At 43.4% G+C, this 12,731-nt stretch overlaps 1 protein-coding gene across 7 annotated transcripts in view; it reads left to right on the forward strand.

Annotated features, from left to right (window-relative positions):
• The window catches only part of c4h8orf34 (chromosome 4 C8orf34 homolog), a 329,014-nt gene that overhangs the window by 264,562 nt on the left and 51,721 nt on the right, over nt 1-12,731 (forward strand). For all 7 annotated transcript variants that reach the window (XM_060824118.1, XM_060824114.1, XM_060824119.1 and 4 more), the window contains one exon: nt 9,305-9,396. In XM_060824118.1, coding sequence (XP_060680101.1) covers nt 9,305-9,396 — 92 coding nt within the window. The remainder of the gene's footprint in view (nt 1-9,304; nt 9,397-12,731) is intronic.

A 12,731-nucleotide genomic window follows, 5' to 3' on the forward strand; every position in this document is an offset into this window, starting at 1 on the left:
ATGTTGCAGCTGTACAGGATATTGGTTAGGCCACTGTTGGAATATTGCATGCAATTCTGGTCTCCTTCCTATCGGAAAGATGTTGTGAAACTTGAAAGGGTTCAGAAAAGATTTACAAGGATGTTGCCGGGGATGGAGGATTTGAACTATAGGGAGAGGCTGAACAGGCTGGGGCTGTTTTCCCTGGAGCTTCAGAAGCTGAGGGGTGACATTATAGAGGTTTACAAAATTATGAGGGGCATTGATGGGACAAATAGACAAAGTCTTTTCCCTGGGGTCAGGGAGTCCAAAACTAGAGTGCATAGGTTTAGGGTGAGAGGGGAAAGATATAAAAGAGACCTAAGGGGTAACTTTTTCACACAGAGGGTGGTATGTGTATGGAATGAGCTGCCAGAGGAAGTGGTGGAGGCTGGTGCAATTGCAACATTTAAAAGGCATTTGGATGGGTATATAAATAGGAAGGGTTTGGAGGGATATTGGCCGGGTGCTGGCAGGTGGGACTAGATTGGGTTGGGATATCTGGTCACTCGATGATCGATGTCACCTAATGGAAAAATGCCAGAGAATCTTATACCATTCACAAGAGAAAATAGAAGCTGTGCTTTTGTCATTCTGGTAAAGTGAAGCATAACCCATAAGTCCATACATTTTAATAACTTTACATCCAAGCTTTGTTTACTTGCACTGTTTCAAAATAATCCCAAATGAACCCCATGGATGGTGGTTGCATGTAAGACTTTATATTTCCAACTTCACTGCAGCTGGTTGGAAATGTTGAAATTGAACGTGATGGTAATTTCTGCCCATTAAAATCTCCCATGATGCAAAGGTCTGCACCAGAAATAGACCCCTGCTATTCACCTTATCCCTCATGACGTTATAAACCTCTTGGAGGTCATCCCTCAACCTCCTCGGCTCCAGTGAAAACAAATCCCAGCCTCTACTTATAACTCATATAATAACATCTGGTAAATCTCTTCTGAACCCTCTCCAGCTTTAGTAATATCCTTCCTGTAGCAGGGTGACCTGAACTGCACACTGCACAGACTAGCATCCTGTACAATCTCAACATGACGTCCCGACCCTATACTCAGTGGTCTGAGCAATGAAGGCAAGCTTGCTAAAAGCTTTCTTAACCATCCTGTCTAGAAATTTCAAAGAATTAGGTACCTGAATCTCTAGGTCTCTCGGTTTTACAACATTATCCTGGGCCCAACCATTAATTGTGTAAGTCCTCCCTTATTTGTTCTACAAAATGCAATAAATTGCATTAATTCAAATCTTAAGTTGGAGGGTGTGGCACTGGAAAAGCACAGTCAGGAAGAATCTTAAAACAAGAGAGTCGACGTTTTGGGCATAAGCTCTTCATCAGGAATGAGGAGCCGCATTCCTGATGAAGGGCTTATGCCCAAAACATCGATTCTTCTGTTTCCCGGATGCTGCCTGACCTGCTGTGCTTTGCCAGAGCCACACTCTTCGATACTAACCTCCAACATCTGCAGTCCTCACTTTCTCCCCACTGATTTTATCCAAATACAGCTCCATTTGCCACTTCTCAGCCCATTGGCCCAATGGATCAAGACCTCTTTGTAATCTGAGTCAGTTTCCATCTAAATCTGGTGAAAAGTTAATCTCGAAAGCAAAAGTGACTTATTTGGGCTACACTGTAGAGCAAGATCAAATAGCCCCTGGAAAATAGAAAGAAAGGGTAATTTTAGATGAGCCCATGCCTGAGATGAAACAGATAATTCTATGATATATTGGCATGAGTTGATTCTTATCAAATGTTTGTCCTAAATCACCTGCAGTGGCTCCTTTAACAAATTTACTCAAGAAAGACCACAAATGTGAATGGGCACCAGGGTGAGAACTTAAAAGCTGTGCCTACAACCACGGTTAGAGACAAAAATACTACAGATGCTGGAATCCGCTGTAGACAAGCATGAGGCTGAAAGAACACAGGAAGCTAGGCAGCATCAGGAGGTGGAGAGAAGGGTTACACCCAAAACATCGACTTCCGCAGCTCTCCATGCTGCCTGGCTTGCTGTGTTCTTCCAGCCTCCTGCCTGCCTCCTGTTCTCACAACCACAGCAGTTTTAGCAGCATCAAAATCTGTGAAAATATGCATCCTGACTGTTCATGTCAGCGACATCAATGTGAGGTGCCAGTTCACATAGACTGTTGGCCTCTGCGAATGTTTTGAAGACCTGAGTGCATGTCGACAGAAATAGTCAATGCTGGAGAAAGAGACATTGTGTTTTGTATTGGGTGTACATCAGTTTGAAATCTAAACCACAACAATGCATAAGAAATCGTTACATACACAGACCACAAACCTTTAATTTTCTTTTAGTTTTAATCCTGTGGCGAAATGATTTAAAATAAAAGCATTTGCACGTTTGGAACAAAAACCAACGCCATAGCTGAAGATTGTATTTGTTAGAGTTCAGAAGGTTGAGGGGAGATCTAATAAAAACTTACAGGATAATGCATGGCTTAGAAAGGGTGGAAAATAGTTTCCGGCAGGCGGGAATACCAGGACCCATGGGCACAGCCTTAGAATTAGAGGGGGGTCAATTTAAAACAGAAATGAGGAGACATTTCTTCAGCCAGAGAGTGGTGGGCCTGTGGAATTCATTGCCATGGAGCGCAGTGGAGGCTGGGACGCTAAATGTCTTCAAGGCAGAGATTGATAAATTCTTGATCTCGCAAGGAATTTAGAGATACGGGGAAAGTGCGGGTAAGTGGCATTGAAATGCCCATCAGCATGATTGAATGGCAGAGTGGACTCGATGGGCTGAATGGCCTTATGTCCATTCCTATTTCTTATGGTCTTATGAAGGTTCACCAGAATGTTGCCTGGTCTTGAATGTATTAGATATAAGGGAAGATTAAGAAGGCTAGGATTGATTTCGCTGGAAAGAAGGAGGCTGAGAGGAAACCCATTAGAGGTCTACAAAATTTTGAGAGGCATAGATAGAGTGGATGGGCAGAGGCTTTTTCCCAGAGTTAAAGTTTCAATTACAAGGAAGCACAGGTTCAAGGTGAGAGGGTCAAAGTTTAAGGGAGATGTGTGTGGGAAAGTTTGCATGCGGAGAGTGGTAAGAGCGTGAAACGCACTGTCAGAGGAAGCTGGTACGTTGCCAACATTTAAGAGGCATCTGGATGGTTACATAAATAGGGAGGGAACAGAGGGATACGGACCGAATAAGGACAAATGGTTTGCTTTTTAATTTAGCTTGGGCATGATGATCGGCACAGGCTTGGAGGGCTGAACGGCCTGTTCCTGTGCTGTACCTCTCTGTCTTCTCTCTGTTCTGATGCTTTATCAAGACACGCATGACAGAACATGGCTGTTGTGATGCAAATGGATTTATATAAAATGTGGTTGATGAGAAACTTATTATATATTTAATGCCAGTATGTTATTGCTGTTAACTTAGTTTGGAAATAGTTTATTTTTTAAATGCCTCTTAAGGATATGTTTTCATTCTACCTTGGAATGTGTGTGATCAGAAGTCTCTGATATATATGGATTTTAAAGTAGTGGTATATGGGTTTGTTACTGCTCTGAAGGGTCTTTGAAAACAACTAGGCCAAACAGAAATATCCCATTTTAGTTGCACACTCACATAGCACTCTAATATTCACACATGCTGGCTGGCATGCCAATGCATTAACTTCTGATTTCAGAAGTTTAAGCCATGCAAAAAACTAAAATATTGTTTGATCATTCTTAGGGAATAGTGACCTAATCTAGTATATGTTAGAGAGGGAGGACCCCCTGGAGTGTTAATGGAAGATTGGTTTTATTGTGCTGATTTATGACTGGAGGTGTAAACAATGAAGGCCATTAACTTGTTCATGGATCAGGGGAATCAAAGATTTATTTTAGCTCAGCAATGTGGAAATCAAGAGTGTAAGTGAAGTGAGAACACGCCTCAGAGACATTGATCTAATATCACTGACAGGCTGGGAAATCTTTAAAGATTGAAATTGCAAAGCCTCAGTGAAGGGTTTGTGCTAAGAGCATTTGTTCTAAGAGCCTTTCTTAGTCCAGCTGGGGTAAGTTTAAATAGAAATCTTTTGTTTGACAGTCTTGGCGCATTATCTTGCCTGCCTTCTTTGGTTGGGAAAATGGGAAACAGATTGTTAATGTCGAAGAGCTATGGCAAAACCCTCTCCATTCAGAATTGGGTTCAAGACTGATACTGGCCTGCCCTCTCTATGTGGGCGCTGTTCACATAAAACTTCATCTCTAATATCTGTCAAGATTAACGTATGAGCTCATTTTTTTATGGAGTCAGAGTCGCAGTGTCATACAGCACGGAAACAGCCCCTTCTGTCCACCCCGTCCATTGCCAAACTTAATCCCAAACTAAACTAGTCCCACCAGCCTTCTCCTGGCTTTCATAAGTATTTCTCTCCTCCTGTTATTCAGTTGTTTTACAAATTTCACAAAATTCCCCGTTTTGTATACAAGACTTCCTGTGGTGCACCACATCAAAATCAGTTGTGAAAGGTTATTTATTCCTCAGTTTCCTGTAAGACTTTCCTTTTATCTCTGCCAACGATCCTTGCTTGACTGCTGATTCTTTCTGCTTTATACAGTAGCAAACAGATTTGAGTTTTGATTTAATACACTGTTGACTTTTCTTAGTTCATGCTCCGTTGAATATTTGATTCCAGAGTTTGATAATCTGTGTTAGAGATGCAGGTCGATTGTGAGGAGTCAGCTACAATCCCATTCATTACTCAGGCAGCTGAAAAACATTTTATCTTCAGTGCAATCCTTGAATTTTATTTACAGAAACTATCTTAAAGAGCATGAATTAAAGGTTCCCCTGTGGTTTGATTTCATTCAGAAAACGTCTAGTTTTGTGCACTTAGATTGAATTGAATCACCCTCACTTGCAAGTTTCAGCAAGATTGAATGAAGACTTTCAAAGCTGTGGTTTAGAAAATAGCTCAGTCAGTAAAATGGATGAGAGTAGCATTCAGCGACTTAAGTATCTATTTGTTGGATCAGGGTGTTGCTGGCTAGGCTATGCCAGCATTTATTGTCCATCCCCAATTGCCCAGAGGGCAATTAAGAGTAAAACACATTGCTGTGGGAGTGGGAGTGCCTCATTCCTGAAGAAGGGCTTATGCCCGAAACGTTGAATTTCCTGTTCCTTGGATGCTGCCTGACCTGCTGCGCTTTTCCAGCAACACATTTTCAGCTCTGATCTCCAGCATCTGCAGACCTCACTTTCTCCTGTGGGAGCGGAGTCATGTGTAGGCCAGACCAGGCAAGGATGGCTGCTTTCCTTCCCAAAAGGACATTAGTGAACCAGATGGGTTCGCAACAATCAAAAATGGATTCGTGGTCATGATTAGACTTTTAATTCCAGACTTTTGCTGAGTTCCAATTCCACCATCTGCTGTGTTAGAATTCAAACCCAGGTCCCTGGAGCATTACCTGGGTCTTTGGGTTAATAATCTGGCAATAATACCACTTGGCCATTATTTCCCCTGGATAGCTGTTTTTAAATAGCAGAGAGTTGTTAGAGAGAAGACAGGTATTTGATCCAGTGTTGAACTCAACTTTAGATTGGGACTTATTTTCACATTTCAAAGCAACAAACCACTTAACCAGATGAGTAAAAAAACAGGGAACAGAGGTTTAGTCTCCAATGTGAGTTTGATTTTACCATCCATACTGACCATTTTTCAGTAACCCATTTTGCAAGTTAATCCCCATTAGGACCAGGGACTTAAGCCTTTTTTGTGCTTTTTAATGCTTTTTTTACTCTGCAGCAGAAGAAAGTTGAAGCTATAGAGTTGAATTTTTCACACCCACTGGTGTGGGTGAAGGCATGAAGGGAAGTTGGAAATTATCATTTTGATTGATTTATTGATTTCCGAATATCATTCCTGGCACCGGGAAGATTGACAGGAGCTGCGGAGGGTGGTCCCAAATCCCACTGATCCATTAAAAAGACCAATTAACATTGTTACAAAGCTTCCTTTGGAAGTGCAGGTCATGGTTTTAATGGGGGAGTCTACAGGCTGCGTGCACTGTCTGGGGTAGACCAGCTGAATGGAGGCACACTCACAGATGGGAACCAGATGAGGCTGCCTTAGGCAGTTAAATGGATCCCTTGGCAGAGGCTGAATGAGGCAGGGGGGTCTCGACTGGAAACTGAAGCCATTGTCTCATCACAGAGAGGGGGGCGATAAGTGCAGGAGCATCGAGAGGTTCTTATCATCCTGGGTCAGAAGAGAATGTTGGAACTAGCTGAGTGCAGGAAAGATGGCAGCTGGGACTGCGAGAACAACTCTCAGATTTTGGATTCAGTGGTGACGCCCTCCTCAGGAAGGTCAGAGCCTTGGGCATCAAAAAATGCCTACAGTTTGGAACAGGCCATTCATCCCAATAAGTCCACACCAAGCCTCCAATGAGTAACCCACCCAGACCCATTCCCCTACATTTCCACCTAACCTCACATCCCTGAACATTTCCCATGGCCAATTCACCTGACCTGCACATCTTTAGACTGTCGGAGGAAACCGGAGCACCTGGAGGAAACCCACACAGACTCTGGGAATATATGCAAACTCCACGCAGACAGTCGCCCGAGGCTGGAATCGAGCCCGGGTCTCTGGCACTGTGAGGCAGCAGTGCTAACCACTGAGCCACCGTGCCACATCTGGACGGTTGAGAAGAGGGACCAGGGCAGGAAGGGCACAGAGGGTTATGGAACCTACCAGTGGAGATGAAGCTAGCTGGAGGTGACCAGGATCCAGCGCTGCCAGAGATTGTGACTTTCCAGGTAAATGTTGCCTCTTGTTCTCTAGTGGTTCTCTCCACTGCTCACCATTCCCTGTCAGTAACCATCAGATTCACTGTGACTTTCACTGCCAGCTCATTCTGAGGATCAACTGGTGGATCTTGGCATTGTTCCCCACACATTCAGTTCCGGCCAGATGGGATATTTCAGGGACACGTAATTTCACCTGGTGACAGGGCTTTGTCAAGAGATTCTACGGTTAGACTCATCAATAACGACAGCTTCCACTCTCTTCATTGTCCAGTAGTTTTGGTACCCCAACTACGCCAAGATCTTCCTTCATGCCAGCTGCCATGACTCCTTCACGCTCCATGAATCCAGACTGGTACAGCTCTTCACCCCAACCCTGTCAATATCTTCCATTCAGAAAGAATTACTTGGCAAGAAGGATGGTCATCTTATTATAAAAAGGATGTTATTAAACTAGGCAGAATGCAGAAGAGGTTTACTAGGATGCTGGACTAGAAGGTTTGGGTTATAAGGAGAGGCTGGATAGGCTGGGACTGCTTTACCGTGGAACGTAGGAGACAGAGGGGTGACCTTACTCAGGTCTGTAAAATTATGAGGGGCATGGATAAGGTAGATAGGCAACAGCTTTTCCTCAGCATAAGGGAGTCTAAAACTAGAGGGGATAGATTTAAGATGAGAAGGGAGAGATACAACGGATTGCACAGAGGGGCAATTTCTTCACCCAGAGGGTGGTGAGTGTCTGGAAAGAGCTACCAGAGGTTAGCGATGGAGGTGAATATAATTTTGTAATTTACGAAACATTTGGACAGGTACATGAATGAACATAGAACATAGAACATAGAAAAATACAGCGCAGTACAGGCCCTTTGGCCCTCGATGTTGCGCCGATCCAAGCCCACCTAACCTACACTAGCCCACTTTCCTCCATATGCCTATCCAATGCCTGTTTAAATGCCCATAAAGAGGGAGAGTCCACCACTGTTACTGGCAGGGCATTCCATGAACTCACGACTCGCTGAGTAAAGAATCTACCCCTAACATCTGTCCTATACCTACCATCCCTTAATTTAAGGCTATAAATGTGATAGGTATGGAGGGATATCGACCAAACACAGGCAAATATGACCTTGATTAATTGTGAAAACTGGGCAGCATCGGCCAGTTGGGCCGAAGGGCCTGTTTCCATGCTGTAAACCTCTATGACTCTATGATAACCCACCTGCGGTTAAGAATGGTATTGAATTGAAAGAAACATATGTACGAGGCTGCAAACACTTGTGATAAATAAAAAGATCTGGAACATATTAGAAACTAGGCGAACTAAAAGAATAATAGAGGGAGGAGTCAATGAGATGTGAAAAGGAGCAGTAAACATTTCTACAAGTATATAACAAAGAACTGAGTAGCTAAAGTGAGTGTTCATTCCTGAGATGGGATGAAGGAATAAAGAATGGAAAATGAGGAAATAGCAGAGGACAGTTGTTTTTTAATCTTCCTTAGGGTTGTTAAGAAGGCAGATGGTGTTTTGGTGTTTATTGGGAGGGGGATTCAGTTACGAAGCCATGAGGTCATGCTTCACCTGTGCAAGACACTGGTAAGGCCGCACCTAGAGTATAGTTCTGGTCACTGCATTCTAGGAAGTACGTGGAAGCTTTGGAAAGGGTTCAGATGATGTTGCCTTGTATGGAGGGAAGGCTGAGGGAACTGACACTGTTTTTGTTGGAGAGAAGAAGGTTGAGAGGACTTAATTGAGACACAGGATTGACAGGGAGAGCCTTTTTCCTCAGATGGTGAAGGCTAACACGAGGGGATATAGCTTTAAATTGAGCGGTGTTTAAATGAGCATTGGACATGCATATGGATAATAGTGGAACAGTGTAGGATAGATGGGCATCAGATTGGTTTCACAGGTCGGCGCTACATCGAGGGCTGAAGGGCCTGTACTGCGCTGTAACGTTCTATGTTCTATGTTCTTTCAAAGTTGTTCCTGGGATATGAGCAGGACCAGCATTTATTGCTTATCCCTAATTGCCTGGAGAGCAATTACAGGTCAGTCACATTGCTGAGGGTTTAGAGTATTTGATTTCCAAAAGGGCATTCCATGAGCTGCAGTTTCCTTGTTTTATTCATTCATGGGATGCAGGTGTCACTGGATAAGTCAATATTAATGGTTAACCATACTATTCCTTGAGAAGATGATGGTAATCATATAGAAGTACGTCCATCATTATTACTTGCAAACATTGCCTGAATTTAGAGTGATACTTGCCCACTTGTATAAAAGCGCAACATCGTTATTTGGTATTTCTAATTTATTGTGAAAATAGTTTGGAAAGGTTCATATTCTTGTATTGCTCATAATCCGTTTTTATCACTGTACATGATCTGTTCTATTAACCCAATAGCTTTAAGGTTCTTTCAGCTTTCAATTACTAGCACTGATGGAGCACAGTAAAATTGAGCACCAAATGTTTAATACGTGTTTACATTGCTTTGCCTAGGTTCCAGGGAAATACTTTAAATGAAGATTCTGACAATGGATCCCAAGTGTCACACTCCCCTGAGCAAGCAGTTCCTGAGTCCCAGGCAGTGTGTGAGTAGGAATATTTCCATTGTAAAGAAAATGCCAGTAATTTTGAGTAAAATGATCTAAGTTCGAGATTGACAGGTGAGTTACCAGAACACATTGTTAGTCTCTCAGAAGCTGTGGCTGAGATAAAACTATGCCTTAAATATTTTTTCAGTTGTTGCGTGGGATGTAAGTGTTGCTGACAGGTCCAGCAGTTCCTGTGCATACCTGACTATCTTTGGGCTGGCTTGCTGGTTCATTTCAGAGAGCAGTCAAAAAGTCAACCAAATGACCATGGATTTAGAGTCACAGCTGAGATTTTAACAGCAATGGTTTCCTGTTAACCAGTCGCTAGCTTTTCTAATTTTAGGCTTATTAACTGAACTCAAGTGTTGTCATCTATTGTGGTGGGATGCAGACTTACTTCTCCTGGGTCTTTGGGTTGTGAGCTGAAAATGTGTTGCTGGAAAAGCGCAGCAGGTCAGGCAGCATCCAAGGAGCAGGAGAATCGACGTTTCGGGAATGAGGAAAGTGTGAAGAAGTGCTTATGCCCGAAACGTCGAATCTCCTGTTCCTTGGATGCTGCCTGACCTGCTGCGCTTTTCCAGCAACACATTTTCAGCTCTGATCTCCAGCATCTGCAGTCCTCACTTTCTCTTTGGGTTGTGAATCCAGTGACAATACCCCTCTGCTCCCACAAATATTAGATTCTGCACAATGAACGTTCCCTAAAATTCTTTATTCCTGAAGAAACTCAACACCAGCAGTTGGTTTATGTACTCACTGTCTGTGCATCTTCTATGGAGATGTCAACCTTAAATATTTAAATCAGTGAGTTAGTCCCTCCAAGGGGCAGTGCAGTGGGCTAATGGTTAGCAGTACCACCTCAACACCAGGGACCTGAGTTTGATTCCACCCACTGGCAACTGTCCGTGTGGGGTTTGCACATTCTACCCAGTGTCTGCATGGGTTTCCCCCGGCGTGCTCTGGTTTCCTCTCACAGTCCCAAGATATGCAGGTTAGTGGATTGACCATGCCAAATTGCCTGAAGTGTGCAGGGTTAGGTGGATTAGCCGTGGGAAATGCTGGGTTACAGGATCGGGGCATGGGACTGGGTGAGATGTTCTTTTGAGGGTTGATGTGGACTTGATGGCCTGAATGGCCTACATTCACACTGTGGGGATCGAGTGAAGAGATATGGGGAGATCGGAAATGTCCATATGAATTTGACTGGTGTGCAGTACCAACGCTGCACTTGTATTTTAAGCATTTCAGAAGGCAAAAGAATGATTACAGAAGAAAGACATACAGCCCACTGTATCTTCACATTTCAATTTCCATTTCCTGCCCATTTCCTATATCCTTTTGCATTGTTTTTTACTTAACTAATCATCCAACATTGTCTTAATTGCCTCAATTAAAGCAGCCTGTACCACACTTCCATGCAGTTCATTCCAGACTTTACTTGCAGAGTCATAGAGTCATAGAGTCATAGAGATGTACATCATGGAAACGGACCCTTCGGTCCATCTCATCCATGCCAATCAGATAGACTAACCCAATCTGGTTCCATTTGCCAGGATTTGACCCATATCCCTCTAAACCCTTTCTATTCATATACTCATCCAGATGCTTTTTAAATGCTGCAATTGTACCAGCCTCTACCACTTCCTCTGGCAGCTCATTCCATACACATACCATCCTCTGTGTGAAGAGGTTACCCCTGAGCTGAAACCTATGCCCTCTAGTCCTGAACTCCCCCACCCCAGGGAAATGACCTTGTCTATTTACTCCATCCATGCCCATCACGAATGTAGGTTTGCTCGCTGAGCTGGAAGATTTATTTCCAGACGTTTCATCACCCTACTGGGTAACATCTTCAGTGGACCTCAGGCAAAGCACTGTACATGATTTCTGCTTTCTATTTATATGTTTGGGTTTCTTTGGGTTAGTTTCTTCAACATATAAATACAACCCAACCATATAAATAGAGAGCAGGAATCATGTACAGTGCTTCACCCGGAGGCCCACTGAAGATGTTACCTAGTAGGGTGACGAAACATCTAGAAATGAACCTCCCAGCTCAGCGAGAAAACCTACATCCAGAACCTCAACCTGAGCTACAAATCTTCTCAAAACCCGCGATGCCCCTCATGATTTTACAAACCTCTATAAGGTCACCCCTCAGCCTCCAACGCTCCAGGGAAAACAGCCCCAGCCTGTTCAGTATCTCCATATAGGTCACAGCCTCCAATCCTGGCAACATCCTTGTAAATCATTTCTGAATTCTTTCAAGTTTCACAACATCCTTCTGATAAGAGGGAGACCAGAACTGCACACAGTATTCCAAAAGTGGCCTAACCAATGTCCTGTACAGCTGCAACATGACCATCCAACTCCTGTACTCAATACTCTGACCAATAAAGGAAAGCATACCAAATGCCTTCTTCACTATCCTATCTACCTGTGACTCCACTTTCAAGGAGCTATGAGCCTGCACTCCAAGGTGTCTTTGTTCAGCAAACTCCCTAGGACCTTACCATTAAGTGTATAAGTCCTGCTAAGATTTGCTTTCCCAAAATTCAGCACCTTGCATTTATCTGAATTAAACTCCATCTGCCACTCCTCAGCCCATTGACCCATCTGGTCCAGATCCTGTTGTACTCTGAGGTAACTTTCTTCACTGTCCACTGCATCTCCAATTTTGGTGTCATCTGCAAACTTACTAAGTGTACCTTTTATGCTCACATCCAAATCATTTATTTAAATGACAAAAAGTAGTGGACCCAGCATTGTTCCTTGTGGCACTCCACTGGTCACAGGCCTCCAGTCTGAAAAACAACCCTCCACCACCATCCTCTGTCTTCAACCTTCGAGCCAGTTTTGTATCGAAATGGCTAGTTCTCCCTGTATTCCATGAGATCTAACCTTGCTAATTAGTCTCCCATGGGGAACCTTGTTGAATGCCTTACTGAAGTCCATATAGATCACATCTACCATTCTGCCCTAATCAATCCTCTTTGTTACATCTTCAAAAAACTCAATCAAGTTTGTGAGACATGATTTCCCACGCACAAAGCCATGTTGACTATCCCTAATCAGTCCTTGCCTTTCCAAATACATGTACATCCTGTCCCTCAGGATTCTCTTCATCAACTTGCCCACCACCGATGCAGTATGAAAGGTTCTTTTCTCATCTTGTATTTACTTCTTTTGCAAATCATTTTAAAACGATGCTCTCTGGTTCTCAATCTGTTTGCGAGTGGGAAAGGTTTCTCCCTATTTACACTGTCCAGGCACCTTGTGATTTTGTAAACTAGCACTGAATCTCTCCTTCACCTGTTCTCCCCCAAGGTGAG

This window comes from Hemiscyllium ocellatum, chromosome 4 (genome assembly GCF_020745735.1).
Source record: "Hemiscyllium ocellatum isolate sHemOce1 chromosome 4, sHemOce1.pat.X.cur, whole genome shotgun sequence".
Classification (NCBI taxonomy): Eukaryota; Metazoa; Chordata; class Chondrichthyes; order Orectolobiformes; family Hemiscylliidae; genus Hemiscyllium; species Hemiscyllium ocellatum.